The sequence below is a fragment of the Anabrus simplex genome, chromosome 5 (genome assembly GCF_040414725.1).
Source record: "Anabrus simplex isolate iqAnaSimp1 chromosome 5, ASM4041472v1, whole genome shotgun sequence".
NCBI classification, from domain to species: Eukaryota; Metazoa; Arthropoda; class Insecta; order Orthoptera; family Tettigoniidae; genus Anabrus; species Anabrus simplex.
This window is the reverse complement of record NC_090269.1, coordinates 185,452,616-185,472,386: the sequence shown is the minus strand read 5'-3', so window position 1 is coordinate 185,472,386 and position 19,771 is coordinate 185,452,616. Positions and strand designations below refer to the sequence as shown.

Sequence of the window (19,771 nt, the reverse complement as noted above, 5' to 3'; positions counted from 1 at the left end):
TCCAAATGTTCCCGTTAGATTACGCCATTCTGCGGAGATTACTTCATTCCTACTTGCTCTCCTCTCGCGAAGGTAATTCATTCCCATTCTTTAAATTTACTAATTTCGTTTACGTTACACCGACGCAGGTTGGAAGGAAGCGACCGTGGCTTTAAAACACAGCCACAGCATTTGCCTGGTGTGAAAATGGGCAACCGCGAAAAACCATCTTCGGGACTTCAAACAGTGGTGTTCGAACCCATTACACCCCGAATGCAAGCTCACAGCCACGCGACCCTAACCGCACGGCCAACTTGATGGGCAATTTCTTTTCCCCAACATACCGGACCACCAACAATATTGCAAACATCTTGCTTCAATGAATAACAAAATGGCAAATTCTCTGTTTGAGGCAAAGGGAACTGTGTCAGACGGTTAAGACGCTGGGCTTCTGACCTCAACGTGGCAGGTTCGATCCTGGATCAGTCCGGTAGAATTTAAAGGTGCTCAAATACGTGAGCCTCGTGTCAGTTTATTTACTGGCATGTAAAAACTCCGGCACCTCGGCGTCTCCGAAAACTGTAAGTCGTTAGTGGGACGTAAAGCCAACCTTAAGAGTAACTGTAGTTAGTGTATAATTAGCCTCTTACATCTGGCAATTACAACCCAGGAAATATTACTGTTTTGGTAGGAATGTAGTTCATTACTTGTTTTTCTATAAGCTTTAAAAATGTGACACTGAAAATGTTGGTGCAATATCCAGCTTCAGATACCACCAGCCGCCACTGGTAGACACTAATATTCACTTTGCTCCGCTGATCCCATGAGCCTAATACTGTCGGACCAGAGTCTAGTCACCTGTTGTGTTGTTAAGGCTCAACAAGCTGAAGTGGAAGATTGCTACACCCCGCGGACTTCGGCCAGCTATTGTAAGCAGTGGGACGCTTCGCTATGTTGATGACATGATTTGACGATGACGCACATCTTGTTGTAGCAATGTATGGGAACGAGGCCGAGCTGCTCAATATTTAAAGCATTTATTCCATTATTTACATTATTAGTCTTACGGTCTAAAACAATGCCACAGGTGGCAGTTTCGCTGTCCTGCAAACCACGCACAGTTGTAATGATTGCTTAACGACATCCTTTTGTCCTAGACATTGCAGTTATCGTAAGTAGTGGGTAACTTCTGAAGGCTGCAGATCTTTCCTTGATATTTTCTTAATCGCCATAGTTGGCAGCTGGAGGATGAGTTCGTGAAAAGTCCCTATACAAATTGAACGACGAACTCTTCACTAGTGTTCGATCGGTATTAGTCATGAAAGTTTGTCTACCAGTCCAAATATTTGTTTGAATACATTTTGTTAATTCCCTGTAATTCGAGTTTACCTAGATTGAAACCTTACCGTTAGAGTAAAATGAAGATACGAAATAATGTGAATGCACATAAATTAAGAGTATTTACAACTAAAAATAAGCGTAAAACCTCACTAATATAAATTACATTTAGAATACATACTTTTTAAAACTACAATAAACGTCTTTAAAATTCACTTCTGGACAGGGATTCTCAGGAATTAGCTAGTGTGTGTGTGTGTGTGTGTGTGTGTGTGTGTGTCCATGGCGACAAGCAAGGAGGTGATTCGGTCGGTGATAAGTTAACAAGATTTGTAGTCTAATTCACTAAAGTGTTCATATTAAAACGGTATGCTGCGAAGACAGCAATTGTACATCCATGCCTACATATGGCGTTTGCAACTCTCAAAACAGTCACAACATACACAATTCAAGCCTAAGTGGATGTGAAAACTTTTCTGCAGGCAGACTTGAGTGCGCCTCGTGTAACAGGATCTGCGCTGGACCGTACGAGATACGAAGCGGTAGCTTCTGCACTGTAATACACGTTGAGTAGACCTATTTCGCTTGCTAGAGGCGACAGTGTGATACGTGTTCTACACCTTGCCGGCTTGAGTGGCTCAGATGGTTCAGGCGCTGGCCTTCTGACCCCAACTTGGCAGTTTCGATCATGGTTCAGTCCGGTGATATTTGAAGGTCAGCCTCGTATCGGTACATTTACTGGCTCGTACAAGAACTCCTGCGGGACTGAATTCCGGCACCTCGGAGTCTTCGAAAACCGTAAAAGTAGTTAGTGGGACGTGAAGCCAATAAAATTATTTACTGTTTATTTTCTACGAAATATTCTCAGGAATCCAGTGTCTCAGAAGCCAGCAAACTTGTCACCATGAGACCTGAAATGATAAGATATAAAACAAAATAAAATCGTGCTTTACGGATTATTTGCACAATTCCACGTACTCGTTTGTCAATGATATGGTACTGCACACTAAACACTATAAGTAGTGTAAAAACTAAAGATATACTGTACATCGTTGCGCCTGCGAAAACTCCTATTTTTGCAGAAATACTGACCCGCGGCCCACACTATGGAGGGTGAGAATTCCTTCACAATTCTTACAATGTTTAACCTTAGATTACAGAACATAACAGGTTCAATGGCGATATGTAAAAATTACCTGTAAATAATCCGGAAAACTCAGACATCCTTTTCGGCAACCTAGCGTCTAAAAAGCCAGCTTATCTCGATGTTCAGCAGAGTATCCCTCACTTCTTGTTTTATTTTGCACGTTTACTGAAACAGCCTGGAGGCCTATGTGCGTAAATATGCTCCTTCGAGCCAAGCATGACAGGAAATATCATTCTACTGTGTCTTGGCTACGCAGTTCAGAGTGTGTAACTGTTACCTTGCATTCAGGCGGTAGGATGTTAGAACTCCCACAGTCGGCAGCTCTTGAAGATTGTTTTTCATAGTTTCCAGTATGCAAATGCTAGAGCTGTACCAGGGTATCTTAGTTCCCTATCCCAGCCCTATCCTATCCCTGGTCAACAGAAGACCTGAAATGATACGACATAAAACAAAATAGTGTCAGAATCTTTCGCCAACCTCTAGACGTACTATTTCTCAGACTGGACACTGCAACTGAAATGAACTTGAACAAGTTTTCAGTGTTGGTGAATTAATATCCGGAACTAGCTATGGGAGCAGTCCATATTCGGTTTAACATTTCTCTTTCTTGAGTGAACTCTTCTTGTATTGATGACAACTTAAAACATTCAACACGTGCATGGGCTACCTTGCAGACACATGCATACTTTATACACTGAAAGCTTCTGTGAATTTACTAAACGCCTCCACAACACTCTTTATAACTAGCTGTACGACATCGTTTAGATGCATATCTCTTAGCTTTAAATCTTTAGAAACTGTCTAACAAGCGTTTATTATTCTCCTAGGCACCCTACCCTCCTCCATTCGCCTCACGCGAACCCACTAGAGGCCGATTTATACGTGCAGCTTGATCAATAAAATTCACTCCTAACTTAACCTTAATCTCCTCATTCAGAGTACACTTTCGGCATTGTTCCTACCTGTATGTACCAGCAACCATTCTACTTTCATGCCTGTAACTTCTAACTCACGATATCCTCAGCACACCCAACTAGCACTGATCTGAAAATAGACCAGTATAAGAGTTAAGTCCAGAAGCTGATTTTTCTTGCAGAATACTGTTGATAGCAACCGTGAGCTCACTGAATTAGCTTTGCTGCAGCTTGATTCAGTCTCTGTACTATCCTAGGAGATTAAATATCCTAAATACCGGACATTGAATTCTCTTAGGATTCTTCCCTACCGACATCACTTCAGGCTTGGAAATACTAATTTCCATATCGTACTCACTGCATCTGATTTCAGGTTCCAAGATTGCAGGCCTGGGTAGCCTACATGTACATATAACGAAATTTACTTACTTCAGCTATTGTTTCTGAGAATAATCGCTTAACAAAGCGCTTGACCTGACAAGGATACTGTTATGTCGTTGGCGGGGCCGTAAATCTACAACAATGGGAACCCACCTGCTCAAGAACTGCTATAAGTAAATTAAGAGCTTTAATGAACATTGCGAGAGTTCCAGGATGAGGTCTACCTTCACGTTAGTCTGCGAGTCCGTTAAACCACGCACAGTGGCAGTCCTGTAGCTCCCTCTCTTGCTTGGTTGAAATGGTTCATTTCCAGACACGAGAAGTGATGGGCTGATTACAAGCACGAGCAAGAGGAACAACGTACGGTCAGATCTCTTGTCTGGTTAAAACATGTTTCTCTGCACTTTAAGGAGAAGGGGTCTGACATTGGTAACATTGGCCACAAATAGCTCTAAACGCAGTTTGTCACCTTGCCGACAACAGTTTTACGTCGCGCGGAGACAGATTGGTGTAATAGCAACAGTGGGGAAGGAAAGAGTTTACAGTAAGGCCTTTATTAACGTGGTCTGAAAATAGGAAACCAGAGAAATACCTTCAGAGCTGCTGACAGAGATCGAACCCACTATCTCCTGAATGAAAGTTGAAAGCTTACGTGACCCAAACCGCCTAGCACCTCGCTAGGTGCTTGCGTAATAGAACTACAAAAGTTTATTACCTTCGATATATCTGTATTATAAACTGTTATACTTTTATGTTTATTTTTCAATTCTCTGAATTAACTACTTGCCTCCACAATTCCATATTTGCAGCTAGCTCAGTGGCCTCGCGGCAAAGTGTGTATTAGAAACATTTTGTATTAAAGAGTAAACCAAATATTGTATTACCATAGGTAAAACCAATGTACAAAATTTTGATAGATTCTTCCATAGAAGATTGCGTTCCTATTTCGGTCCAGACGTGTACATTGCCGATCTGGTGAAATCACCACACACCTCATAAGGTTCTCCCCCAACGCAGTAGAGGACCTACTCTCGCAGTGCACCGAGCTCGATAGCTGCAGTCGCTTAAGTGCGGCCAGTATCCAGTATTCGGGAGATAGTAGGTTCGAACCCCACTGTCGACAGCCCTGAAAATGGTTTTCCGTGGTTTCCCATTTTCACACCAGGCAAATGCTGGGGCTGTACCTTAAGGCCACGGCCGCTTCCTTCCCACTCCTAGCCCCTTCCTGTCCCATCGTCGCCGTAAGATCTATCTGTGTCGGTGCGACGTAAAACAACTAGCAAACAAAAACAAAAATTCTCGCAGTGTAAATAGAAATGGTAGTAAACGATTTTCTTACATACGATATTACTCAAATGCACTATATTCGTTTATAAGTGTAACAAGGTTTCGTTCGTGGATTCAATTATATTCCAACGACTGTCCTCCCTGCTGTGCAGAGATTTTCCCTTAAAATCAAAATGGTATTTTACTTCGATATCTGAATTTGAAACTTAGGGATTTCGATCGCTAAAACCAAACGTTCATCCTACTGCTGTACAGTTTCCTTTAGTGTCTGTACTGAACTTAAGGGTACTTCATTTCAAAAGCAAATAGTCATATTGTCACCCTACAAATGCAGTCTGGAAACAAAATAGCACATGTTTGTCATGGTGTAGATTTACCCTTTGCCAGCTCAGCATAGGAAAGTGGAGTCTATCCCCAGCTCTACCAAAGAGCACCAGACTTGCGAGCCTTGGCCTTCACTATAACTCCGATCCCTCGTACCGAATGTACTGCCCCAATTGTCATGAAGCCCGTTTTCATCAATTAACCGTGAAGGAGGTCCATTCCAACTTTCTCGATCCGGTAAATAGCTTCAGAACCTACATTTGTACAAGCAAGTATCGTTCTTGTGAAGAATGGTGCTGCATACGCTTTGTCTTTCTGCGTTGAAAATTAAACATGTTCGTCTAAGGTTATCAAAATCCCACGTACTAATCTTAGAGAGCTGCATCTTAGAGTGCAAAAGGTATAGAACGGAAAAAACCCTCTGAGCGTGGGGAATTACTTTTTAAGGGGAAGTTCAACTAGATAAGTCCCCTGATAACACCATTGAAAAGGTTCGATCGTTCGAAGAGCGAGGATATCTGTAAAATAGGAAGAGCATGAAAATTTTTCTAAGAGGAAAAGCTGTCCAAGGGTATATCAGATAGCTTGGCCCAAATAAGTCGTATCCCGTCATCACCTAATGAATATAGTTGCATATTCAGAATCGAACTCCTAAACACACGCATTGTTATATGCAGTTCGAGGTAAACGGAGCTCTGCATTAATTCTGAATTAGTGCTAGATAAATGTTACGAATAAGTTTGTTTTTATCGCTCTAATTTATTTCAGGATGACTAAAATGCTTACACACAATGCTGTTCAATCATGAATGAACTCTTTAATTGTCGACTGTTTAAAAGTCTCTCCACAGCAAACGGTCCGGTTCGTTGGTATTCCCTGGAAGACTGTTATCCCGATTGACTTGCGCCCACAAGTCAGTCACCCAGTACTGACAGGTTTGAACGCAGGGCTGCTGGCCACACAATGCATGACGACTGTTCCTTGATCAACCCAGTAACTCGCTCATAAACGGTGCCAAACTAAACTAAATAGAAACGGCATAACAGCGTTAAACAGCAGTGTAATACTTCTCACGACAACGACGACCATTAACACTATTCCATTTTAACTCACGATACACACAACGGTCCTCAGTCCGCGCGTAAGTTCGTTCTCTCTCCAGGGTGACTAAAGGGCTCCATTTGCGCACAGACTTCTAGAATACTTACCTCCGTAGACTTGACTTCTGGATATAACTGAAACTATACGGTTGCCCACACACTAAGTTATTTACCCATGCAATTGAATACGCACTCGGCTGTTTTTTGTTTGAGATAATGCGCTTCGGATCGTTGAAAAAGTTATACGAATTTAATTAGGTAGTCGGTATGGGAGATGAATTGTTACTTGTACTTAACGTTGCATTCTGCACGAGGAAAACGCGAAAGACTGCAGTTACTTCTTCGTAGGTTACCACGTTTACATTTTCTGCCGCAAGTATGAGAGCGCTTTCGTCGCAAAGTGTCGGGCTGAATTCAAACAGCGCCATAATGTCAATTTGCTTGCAGACTTTTTTCCTGCAGACTTAACGGCCATACACAGACTTGTCACAAGAGACTTGTTTGCGCAGACTTACCTCCGGCGAAGTCTGCGTGTATTTTACCCGTTAAGGCAGTACACAGTTCCGTTCCGTACACTACGATGCTCGCTCCTTTGGGACCTGGCAGCAGTTAACAGACGCTCTCAGTCCACCTGCTCACTAGACAATCGGACGCAACAACCACTTCTTGGTCAGACTCCGGTGGAACCTTGCGACAGCCAGTACCGCCCTAAGCCAAGCCACCGAACCGCAACACGTTAAACAGACTGACTGTTCGCGGCTAGCCTCAGTTTTATAGCTTGGGTAGCGTCTACTAGAATATTTGCGATGTGCGTAGCGACGGAACTTTCTCGTTACACCTCGCAGAAACGCACGGGGAAACCACACGAAGAGGACAGTGCACAGAAAGGCCAGCCATGCCCTCAAGGCCGGCTGGGAGCTCCCCGGTCGCTTTTCCAGGAAGTACCGAAAGGGGCTACCACACGGCTGGCACGTAACAATACACGGGTCCGAATATTTTTTCATTCACACTCCTGAGATCAGCAACCAACAGTCCAACGAATCTTCGAAAATCACAACTCAACCCTATTCAGTTATATATCAAGAAGAGCTTGATGTACTATCAGATAAAGCGTTTTGCAGTAATGATAAACTTCTTTCATAGGGGAAGATGACCTATATGTTTGGCTCCTTTATACAGCAAGCCAACTTTCAATATTCAAATATTAGTTACTGGGCTGTTTTGTCGTAAATGTTGTCACATTTTATTAAGTTTCCATGTTGGGAAGAAAGCCATTCTCTCCGATGTCGACTCAGTTAAGTGTAACGCAAAAGCTTTTCAGTCCAACGTAAAAGTTAAATATAAACATCACACAATAACACACCTATGAAACACGCACTACTAAAAGACTGACGTGCTATGTCCTTGGAAGAACATAATCAGATTCTATGTAATCACACTCATATATTTATTTCTGTTATTTAGCGTATAATGCTACGGTTGACAATCGACTACAAAGTTCTTAACAGGCACAAAAAAAAACCCACTTTGTATACAGTGTATATACAAACTCCACGTCAAGAGGTTAATGTGGGGGGGGGGGGTCTTTCAGTTTCTTAGAGAGGAATGTCCAGCTCTTCCAGCCAAGAGTGCCTCAGGGGTCACTCGGTGAATGTCCTCGATGGAACCAGTAAAAGCTTGCAGAGGGCAGTCCTTCAGAATGTGCTGGATGGTTTGCACTTTAGCACCACAGTGACAACCTGGAGAGTCTTTCCAGCCCCAGTGATCCAGAGCACAACCTTAAGCTTAAAAGTACCCTACACGTGTCCTCTGGGTGCTAATAGAGCTATAACAAGATGCCGCCGTACTGCCGTACAGGGTCTTACGGTAATGACAATCGAGAAATCAACTTTGTTTAATACCAGGAAGTCTGGAACTGATCTTAATGATGTCCTTTGTCTCTACTCAAGCATTTACTGCAAGTTCCTAAGTATTAAACAAAAATAAACATAAATATTCTAAATATTTGAGTGTTTTGATAGAATCTGATATTTCAAGAACGAGAAATGTCATTCTTTAAGTGTGTATTTTTAATTCCTTGTTTGTGTTTTTTACAAGTATGTTAGTGTACTATCTATATTGAACTTATGTATTCGACAGACTGAAAAGTTACATTCATGTTACCTGTTGGACTAGTTTTCACATATTTTGTCAATGTCACGACCAGTGACAGCACCGCATTGAAGTTGTATCTTACGAATGAATAATAGTCAAATATCCTGTGCATGAATTTTAGCAAGAACATCAGTGTAAACTGTTGGAAAACCTCATGGAAGTCTCTATCTTGTTGCAGGCGGTATAACGGCGGTGGCCGCTAAGACATGATGAGAAACTCCACGCTCCTCAAGTGGGCGCAGAACAACACAAACAACAAGCAGGCCAACAAGGGAGGTAAGTAGACAATGACGACTACACTTCTAACATTAAGAAACTGAAAGATTGCGTTCCTTCTTAGAGACAGAACGCTAAGAACCACCTAGCCCGTGTGATATTTTTGTACCGGAGGTACACCCGCTCCGCGCATTTAAATTAAGCTTCTTGGAGAATGCGATCTGAAATATAAAGCTTGCAACAACTAGTACACAGTGTTTGAACATTTCTCAACAGATGTTGCAATTATAAACTTATATTGTGCCCTCTGGTGTGAAGATGAACTATTAAAATTCTAGAGTAGTTTTGTATTTTAAGGTTTCCTAAACTGAATTGTTTATACTATGTTTTCGGTGTGCTAAAGTTTACAGCACTTCTCTCTTCCCGTCAACTTAAGATGTTGGCCAATGAAATTTTTTTGTACATTTATTTTTCGGCCAATCAAAAGCTTCTGGTATTTCATTATCATGAGTTGGGGGGGGGGGGTTCAGGGCCTTAGCAGAGTGTTTTCTGTAAGTTCCCCTCGGCCATAAGGCCCATTTACGGACCAGGTTGTCTTTGTGATTGCTCCAGTCTACAGTCTAGTGCCTTTTCGTAACGGCGGCGGGGGTGGGGCTCGTCCATCTTCGGGATTTCCACTAGCTCAAGGTAATGGCAGATAGTTTAAAATCTGATAGTCTTTTAAAGCTAGCTCGAGGGGAAGTTTGATATTTTGTAATGTAACTTCATTTTCTAAAATTTAAATTTCATTCTCTAAACGTAAATTGCAAACAAGCCGAAGGAACTTAACCGAAATCAGGGAATAGAGACCCTTTTCTATTCCCTATCTGTTTTCCTAGCCTTTCATAAATGATTGCAAAGAAATGTGTTGCAAACAATTTGCTTGAAACACGAATCAACAGGCTATTTTTCCTAACTCTAACTCTGTGAGTCGTCACATCAAAAGGGATAAAATAAATACTCCACAAAGAGATCGTTCCCTTCCACACTCAGGTTCATAACTCCTTCCTTGCGTAATTCTACTTCCATCATACCTCTAAACCAAACAAGTTTCCTGGCCAGGAAGTAGGTGGCAATGGAATAGCTGTATGCAGTAGTTGGGTTGTAATAATTTGTTAAATTGTTAATATTGAATTACTTCGGTCTTAATTTCCAGCATTCAAAATGTTAAAGTGTACAAAACGTCTATTCTCTTTCAGAAAAATAAAATGAACAAAAATCGTAGCAGTAACCCGCTCACATCCTGAATTATTCTTTACATGATAAAAGAAATTTTAACAAAGTTCAGCCCCGCGGTGTAGGGTCAACGCATCCGCCTGTCATCCGGCGGCCCCGGGTTCAGTTCCCGGATGGATCAGGGGTTTTTAATTGTGAATGATTAATATCCATGCCATGGGGACTGGGTGTTTGTGTCTCCCTTAATGTTCCTTTCCTCACATTCAACACTCAACACTTCCTCCATTCCAATTACATGCAGTTTCATATCGCATGTTGCAAGTAGGGGCAAAAGATCTCTATAGGTCGGCGCCCCGAACAAATAACATTAAAAAAACTGAATCATGTTCAAACCTCGAAGGTTTCTTAATTGAACTTGAACAAATTCGGAGAAATTCGGGAAGTATTAAAAATTCTGATCGCTTTCACACATACATGAATGTCGAGATGGGGTACTCAGATTCTCCTTGAACTCTGAGAGGGTAACTTAGAAGACTTGTGCACATGCAGGTGAAGCTACACTAGTCTCATAAGTGGTGGTTGGTAATAAAATGCCTCTCATTTTAATGCAGTTCCTTGGGCGACGGCTCGTAAATACTTATACGGATGGCCTTCGAAATGCCAGGAGCCTGGTTTTCAAACTGCAGAATTCCAAGAAACTGCTTCCTGCGCAGGAGGGTTCTGAGAATAGTTGATGCGTTACAGATGGAGTTGTCCCACTCAGGACATGCAGAACACGTGCCTTCCGCCATTGTACAAGCTACCATATGAGGAATGTTTTTTACTTCGTCAGAAATACTTAACCGTATCATTGTAACTGGTTTTACGTATTTCTTAAATATAACTTCGTAACGAAGAGCAAAATTCTGTGCTGTCATAAGTTGTGGCTGCTGCCAGTCGAAAATAGTTTCTGAAATGTAAAACCGTATGATAGTATAAAGTAGAAACATTTTAGACGCCAAGAAGATAACTTAAGAGTTACACGTCAATACAAAATGACCGAGCAAGTGGCCATGCGGTTAGGGTCGCGCAGGTGTGAGCTTGCATTCGGGAGATGGTGAGTTCGAACCCCGCTGTCGAGAGGCCTGAAGATGATTTTACGTGGTTTCCCATTTTCCCACCAGGCAAATGCTCGAGCCGCTATCTTCCCACTCCTAGCGCTTTCCTATCGCATCATTGCCGTAAGACGTATCTGCGTCGGTGCGACGTAAAACAAATTGTAAAAAAACCAAATCCAAAATGAAATTAATAGTTACTGAAGTTAATGCATCTCTGATCGTGTTTATTATTCAGAATCAAACTGTTATGGTAAATGTTAGCACACCCGCACTTAAAAACGTGCTATTGTTTACTGAGCAAGACAAAGGAAATGTCTAATCTGCAGTAAAAACTATTCCTAATGGATCTGAGTTAGTCATGTCCGCAAGTTCTGGCGTAAAATTTGTGCCGCGTGATAGAATAAATTGGGAGTTTAAAATGTTATTGCTGACATGTTGTTAATCATAAACAAATTTACTCACGTTCAAGACAGCCGTGGTACAGAGTTGTAATATCTGAAGTGGAACATGCATATGCAAAGAAATAGCAGTCGGTACTGCAATGTCAAAGAAAGGTCTGTATTTGTAGCAGTCGGGGAACTTCGCTGGGCGTACTAGTATCATCACGCTGGTCACTGTTCACATTCAAGAGTTCCGAATAATTTTCTATCATTCGGGAGTAAAATTGTATTCGGCTCGGACTCGAGTAGCGCTGAACTTAACTTCACGCTGCCTAGCGGCCTTAACTTCGAGACGCCCGATAAGCCTTTTGATACGGTGCTGATTCGGAATAGAAGTGAGAAGCTTCACTATCCTCTCGAATGTGAGTACTATAATTTTGAAGCCATTTGTCAGTATGTCTTGAAATTTCACGAAAGAAATCTTTATTCGCACCAGAGTTTTCTCAAATGTTAATTTTTTTTTTCACTGTATACTTACAGATTTCACGAAGACTAAACGCCTCACACGGCGTCCTACCACAGTAATCTGCGTGGCCCGGCGATTTTACTACCTCAAGATGGCTGAGCTATTGAATTACCCGAAGACGTTATCCCGATAAAACTATTGTTTCTGGGTACATCGGTCCTACGTCGTTCAGATATAACACTGAACACTGTCGCTGCATGTATTGTTTACAAAATATTCAGATGTTTTTGTAACTGTCCGACCCATTAAATATAAATTTGCCGTTTACTGTACAATGTCACTAGAGTACTTGTGGATTTACAAAAAACATTTGAATATTTGTACTGAGTTGAGTTGGATAGAAATAGCCTAATGATTCTCACACAAATAGGAAGAGTCCTGCTGTGGAATTCTTGAAGGCTAGTTCCAGTAGAACGACAGTTGGACTTACAGGTTGTTTATCGTTCTTCGTCCACTTGGCAATTTCTTCTTCGAGATGATCGTGTTGTGAATGAAAGCCGTGAGTGTTATTAGGTGGAAGACAATGCTGGCGAGTGGTGACTGTGGGCGGGCCGGCAGCGAGCAGAATAGCGTTGCCGAATTCTTCAGGCACGCTGTGAGGAAGTTCCTAGAAGCACGCAGAGCTACATCTAACTTCTGCGGGCCTTTGTAAAAAGTGCAGTCTGACGCGATCGCGAGTGAACGTAAACAGTTTGAGTCATAGTTCGTGAATCAGTCAGGTGGCTACATGGACTTCAGCGAGCCTTGTTAGTTGTGAAGTGTTATGGAATGTCAGTAGCGCTTTATAGGCAGTGCTGGAAAACAGGGGTTTGACGCATCACCGGGTTGAGTGGTTTTTTACGATCGCGAGTACAAACTTCATCGGGTGAAAATTCAAGCAAGGGTGAACTTGTACACAACTTGCTAAACTGCGAGGCTAGACTAGGGTATTTCGGAGCTTAGACTCCTGAGTTGCCGTATCTTCTTGGAGAAAATCATGCTCCTGTAAACTGTTGTACCTGTCAAGAGCAATAAAGCTCTTTTCTATGTAAAGTAACTGCCTAGTAATTATTTTTGTACCAGATTTTCGGACTTCTATGTCCCTTAGATTATTAGAGCTGGCGAGCTCGGTAATATCCTGTTGTATTTGTTCAGACTTTCTATGTTTTAAACTAGAAAAAAGGAAAAGTACTGGTAAAGAAATACAATTTTGGAATTTAAGTTCTGCTCCAGTAATTCCTTGTCCAGCCATTCAATCCAGGCGCTTCCTAAGCCTCTGTGAACCGCGGAAACCCCACAACATGTACTAGATGCCCCCGCAATTTCTGTATGTAAGTGAACTAGTTTATTTCCATACTTCTTATATTTAAATAATTACGTACTGAGTAAGCATCGTGCTATTGCTCTCCTCTTCTCTTGCTCTCAGTGACGGTCCATTATTCTCCCAGAGAAGCTATCTTGCTCCATCTCCTCGCATGACACTAAGGAACCCGGCTTGAGTGTACCGCTTCATCCATCCACTCCATTCATAATTGTTCTCAAGTTTCTTTCCTACTATCACTTTAATATTAGAAATTTTTTTCACATCATTCACTGCTCCTATTTTTCCAGTTCCATGGTATTGTGTAGCAGGCTTTCTGCACAATGTGTCATTAAGACCAAGGCGTCTGCATAAACCAAACTGTTCACTAAATTTCCATGTAACTTAATCCCTCCCTGCCACTTCATACCTGTCACTACGAACAACAAAGCTGAAAGAAAACAGCCTGGTCTAACCTCTGTATGTACCTTGAACAAAGAAAGTATACCTTCAGTTCTTACCCAATTGTCAACATACGTCTTTTTAATACATAAACTTTCACGGCCACTAAATGACATTGATAATTATCTGGGGATATTAGGTCGTGTAATATCAGTTGACGCGTTTCGATCCTGCGACCAGGATCGTCTTCAGAGCAGTAACAAAGCATAATGGAAAGTCACTCCATAGTAACGAGGCTCAAGATAGAGACCCTGTTAGAAACATAGTTCATTCCAGGGCCTGCAAAGTCGCGGAGAAAGATGTTGACTATGGAGGGTATACCGCTTTTTACGAGAGTTTAATCCTGATGTAAACAAATAGGCGGAGCACCTTGTCTTTGCACGTGGACATGGAGAAGCAACAGTCACACTCGCTCGACTGTATGTGAGCTCGAAGAAAAGTAATACGTCGCATTAATTTCATTTTATTTTAGTTTATTACATTTAGAGAGTTTGGAAGAGTACGTAATCAAATCAAAATATGTTATATGTACCGGTATGTATATATATATAGTTTTGTTTTAATAAAATGGTGATTAAATAACGAGAAATTAAGGCACAAGGCCTGGTGTAATACAGGCAGTCTTCTCGTAGTGAGGAAACGTCCCAAGCTGTACAGCGTGGAGATAAGGTGTTGCATCTTGCAGCAGCCGTCGGTGTCAGTATTCATAGCGAGAGAAATGGAGCAAGAGGTAGGACCATCGCGTGTAGTGAAGCACAAGAGGAAAACCGCTCAGAAGTGACCATAGGAAGTGCATCGTGAATGTGTTCAATAAACTAAGTGAACAGAATCCAGGTTTAGGCGTTTATTCAGAAGTTCAGATCTTCGCACTGTTGTCGTATGTGATGCGCAGACCTGTACGTCCGATCACGAGACGTTGACTGGGTGGAGGTCGGTACTACACGCTCAGCGAATCAAGTGTTCCTTTGACGGAGGCGTGGGCATACCATGTTTACATCAGCATTGAACTCTTGTGAAAAGCAGTCACCTTTGTTAAAATTGTTCTGGCGTTTAGCAATTTATTTCCCCACACGAATGATTGTAGGAATAAAATGTTTCTCTTTATAAATGACAGAAGTTGCATCCAACATTATTTGATGGTCATTATGTATGGCACTTTCTGTCACAGCAGTCTTCTCTGGCTGGCAAAGACTCAAGTACCTGCGATGTTATTTAACCCTTTTTGCTACCTTCCTACATGTTTAGCAAACATAAACCGAAACACAGGAGCAAGGAATCATATTCCAGCGCAGTTTAAACCAATAGGATCTTTGACAGACCGCAAACAATTGCCTATGATATGCCGATATTCTAGTCAATTTTGATAATGTCTCTCTTCACTAGGGTTCCAATCATGGACATATTGTCTTCGTTGGATAAAATCTTTCCTGGTGACATAGTTAATTTGTTTCACCTTGTCCTCGCCACCAATTATTTGTTTTCATGGTACAATATATGAACAAATGGATGGTGTTGCCATGGGATCGCCATTGGCACCAGTCGTCGCTAATTTCTATATGCAAGATTTTGAAGAGCGTTGTGTTTAATCTTGCACGCTTAAACCTTCCATCTGGTTGAGACATGTAGACAAATTTATCTGGCCCCATGGTGAACACGAATTAGCCATATTTTTTGATCACTTGAATAGCATAGTCCAAACATTAATTTTACCATGGAGACTGAACGTGGAGGATGTTTGCCGTTCTTCGATGTTTTGGTTTCTAAAAAATCAGATGGAACTTGAGGTCATTCGGTTTACCGTAAACCCACCCATACTAATATATATCTATGGGTCCTCTAATCACCATTTTTTCCAAAAGCGTGCTGTCGTTAACACCCTAATCAGCCGAGCAAGGGAGGTTTGTGAGGAGGATAAATTAAGCGGTGAGCTTGAGTTCGTAACCATGGCATTTCTGAGCAATGGCTACTCAAGAAAAGATTGACGAAGTGATACATCGTAAGCCAAAAGACAGATTGTCACGTGATTCTTGTCCTTTGAGTCTGGCCTTCTTGCCATACGTACAGTCTGTTACGGATAGGATTGGAAATATTCTCAGAAAGCACAATATCAAGACCATTTTTAAGCCTAATATAATCATAGGCAATTGTTTGCGATCTGTCAAAGATCCTATTGGTTTAAACTGCGCTGGAATTATTCCTTGCTCCTGTGGATCGGTTTATGTTGGTCAAACATGTAGGAATGTAGCAACAACGTTTAAAGAACATCGCAGGTACTTACGTCTTTGCCAGCCAGAGAAGTCTGCTGTGACAGAACATGCACAATGCATAATTTTTGATGCAAATTCTGTCATTTATAAAGAGAAACATTTTATTCCTAGAATCATTCGTGTGGCGATATAAATTGCTAAACGCCAGAATAATTTTAACAAAGGTGACTGCTATATACCGAGTAGATCATAGCTATCCTCCATAGTTAACTCGTCAGCATCTTTCTCCGTGACTCTGTAGGCCCTGGAATGAACTATATTTCTAGCTGGGTCTCTGTATCTTGAGCCTGGTTACTATGGAGCGACAGTTGTCATTATGCTTTGTTAGTGCTCTGAAGACGATCCTGGTCGCAGGATCCGAAACGCGTCAGTTGATAATTATTACACGACCTAATATCCCCAAATAATTATAATAGGTTATTTTAATCACCTGCCCTTAAATATATAATCGGTACGGCTGGTATCTTTTCCTTCGGTAGTTTTATCATTGGAATCGCTTCATGAAGAAAATGACAACTTTTTTAAATACGAAAATGACTTTTTCATAGCAGCGTGGTGCACACTCCTAAAAGCATTAATTCATGCTGAAAAGTCTTTAGTCCGGCTTTATGGTAGTCAATAAACGAGTAGATCAGCACTATCCAAGGAAAAATCCCTCAGTCACGGACTGAAGCGTGGCTGTGCAAAATGGCAATCTGCCCCTACGATCATTATCTGCCTCTCCCCACCCCAAAGTCGACGCCCCTGTCAACAGTAACGGACTGTTTTAACTACAGCAGATTGGGTAGAGTTTCGAAGTACAATAGTTACTTCTCCTTTTTTGTAGCTGTGTAAGACATACCTTCCGTCTGAGTCACCAGGCCGAAATATTTCAGACATTTATTTTCCGGATATCCCAGCTTAACAGTCTGTGAAATTTTAAGAACATTATTTGCATCTTAACAGCAATATTGTTAACCTTGACGTTTTTGTGATATTTGTTTGCCTGTACATGTTCGTTATTTGAACTGAAGGGGGCCTCAGTCCAGTGACTCACGAACGTTGTGGTGTTTCAATAGTTCGTAATTGTGAATCATATTTAACGTATTTGGTTAGCAGTTTAAAATACAAATTAAGTTAACCTTGACATTTTTGTCATGTTTTCACTATTTTTCTTTAAATGTTTCGTGATTTGTGCAGAAAGACCTAGGTCCAGTGAATTTTACAGCCCCTAAATGGAAATTAAATAACTGAACAGCTACATGCTTTTACACAATTCATAACTGAGCTGTATCATGCACGTGTTCCAAACGTAATTTGGCCGATATATTGGTTAAAAAATATTTTGATGCGACCCTTAAAATAAGCTGTTTTGCACTAAGCCCCTTTCTGCATGAAACGATTTATTTGCCTTCTCTAGATCTACGAAACATGAACATATCTATCCTTCTTGTAGAATTTGTCAGTTACTTAACGCATGCTGAAATTCTGTTCGTGACAGCCACTCTATGGCCTGAAAACCAGACTAGTTTTCATCCATCTTGCTCTCATTGACCGCACCCTCCTTTCCAAAATGGCAGTCAACACCTTGTCTGGTATAATAATTAAAATACCTCACTAGTTGTTGCAATCCTTCCTGTTCCCTTGTTTATATATACAGTACATGCAACCACTGCTTTCCTCCAATCCAAAGGTTCCTTAAAAACCTCATGCTACTCTTATTACTCTGTGAGGCCATTCTATCTTCGACTTCACAATATATTTTAAAATGTCGGATCTCATTTAATCTATTCCTGCTGCTTTATGAAGTGGAGTTAATTTACCATATTTTCCTCTTTAACACGCAGTACTTCATAGGAGTTCCCTTGCTATTTCCACTAAGCATCCCTATATGCCACCCATTCCCTTCCTATATCCTGAACCTCCTTGCTGTCTTGAACATTTCACTAATCATATTAGTGTATTCGTAATTTCCTCGTTCTGGGGATTTTCTGCCTTTAATTTGTCTGCAGAATGTCTTTACTTTCTCTATCCTAGGCCTAGATATACTTAGTTCACTACAGGTCAGACAGTGGTGTATCATCGAAAACACCCGGAATACGCGCACTTTCCTAACAGATTTCCTTAATTCAAAATCTGTGATATAGTCTATAACTCCGCTGGTGCCACTATCCTCCCATGTGTAGCAGTGTATAGCCTCGTGTGTGAAGGATGTATTCATAAAAGTTAATCCCATACCAGCACAAAAGTCCACTGAACGCTTCCCATTCCTATTCGCTCCGTATCTTCCGTACATTAAACGATCACCTTCTCATATCTTCGGATTTTTTTTTTCCAACTCTCGCACTGGAATCTCCCATTCGCTTAGTGGTTCATAAAACTTGTCAACTTCCTCATCTTTATCTTCGCGAGGTAAAAGCTGGATTGAATAAAAGGTCAAAAGGGGAATGTTGACAAATCGCGTGTGCAGTACTGAAATTCCTGATTTTCATTAATTTCAATAATGAATAGTCAATTGATGAAACCAAATAAGTAAAATTTTGTAATTTTTATTTTTAATTGTATGTTTTACTACTTTTTGTCGAATGTCCAGTGTTGAAATATTCATGATTCTGTTTATTACAGTATAAAATAAGGATGCTATTTTCGTATTAGGTTTTCAATGACCGAATTTACACCCCCTTTTAAATGTATGGCAAACGGTAAAAGAAACAAGATCAAGATATAAAATATTTTGATAACCTATGGCCCAAGTACTAGAACAATGCTGTTCCAGACGATATTGTAAAGGAAAGGCAAACGAGGAAAAACTTTCCTTCCATCCAGCAGTTTGAAAATAATAGGCTTGCTTGAAAATGAACATACTTCCTAATTGATGAGTTTATTAAAATTAAATGAAAAGTGACGCAGTCATTCCAAGTTACATATATATTCCTGTAGCTTATCTATGATAGTAGGTATTGAAGGAACAAACTGAAATATGCCGAAAGGTAATTTTAATTATTTATTTATTCATTCGTATCAGAAGCAACACATCATATAAATTAAGAATGAGAGATAGGCCTAACTGGTGAAAACATACTGGAGGTATATTCAAGTAACAATTATATCATATCGGACCAGAATTTGGGAAGATCTCGACCATTTGGTGTGGCCTTCACCAAATCTTGCATGGTGCAAACGAGAGGGCAGGAGTTGCAGTTAAGTAGGTGCGCCATGGTTTGTTCTTCTCCGCAGGCACAGAGGGTTGACTCTTCCGATACACCCCACTTCATATTGCTCTTAGATCGACCGACCCCAGAGCGTAGCCTGTTCAGACTCTTCCATGTAGACCACGACTCTTCATAACCGGCTGGAAGAATTCCAGATGGATCCATCCATCCATTAAGATGGAGGTTTCTTGATCTCCAGGAAGTTAGTCTTGATGACTGAGGTGACTCCGAAAGCCACTCACTAGAATGAAGAAAACTTCTCTATTACAATCGTTGCTCAGCAGGTTGATATTCATGTAACGGATGTGGTACTCTTACCCAAACGAAATTTCATTATTTCTAGTGAACCGAGCGAGTTCATTATGCGGTTAGGGTCGCTTAGCTATGAGTTTACATTTGGTTGATGGTGAGTTCGAATTCCACAGTCGGAATCCCTGAAGATCATTTTCCGTAGTTTCCCATTTCCATACCAGGCCACGGCCGCTACCTTCCCAATCCTTCAGTCGCCGAAAAC

At 41.2% G+C, this 19,771-nt stretch overlaps 1 protein-coding gene across 4 annotated transcripts in view; it reads left to right on the top strand.

Annotated features, from left to right (window-relative positions):
- ced-6 (PTB domain-containing adapter protein ced-6) overlaps positions 1-19,771 on the top strand; it is a 352,928-nt gene that overhangs the window by 204,835 nt on the left and 128,322 nt on the right. For all 4 annotated transcript variants that reach the window (XM_067147219.2, XM_067147220.2, XM_067147216.2 and 1 more), the window contains exon 2: positions 8,803-8,900. In XM_067147219.2, coding sequence (XP_067003320.2) covers positions 8,831-8,900 — 70 coding nt within the window. In that variant the 5' untranslated portion in view covers positions 8,803-8,830. The remainder of the gene's footprint in view (positions 1-8,802; positions 8,901-19,771) is intronic.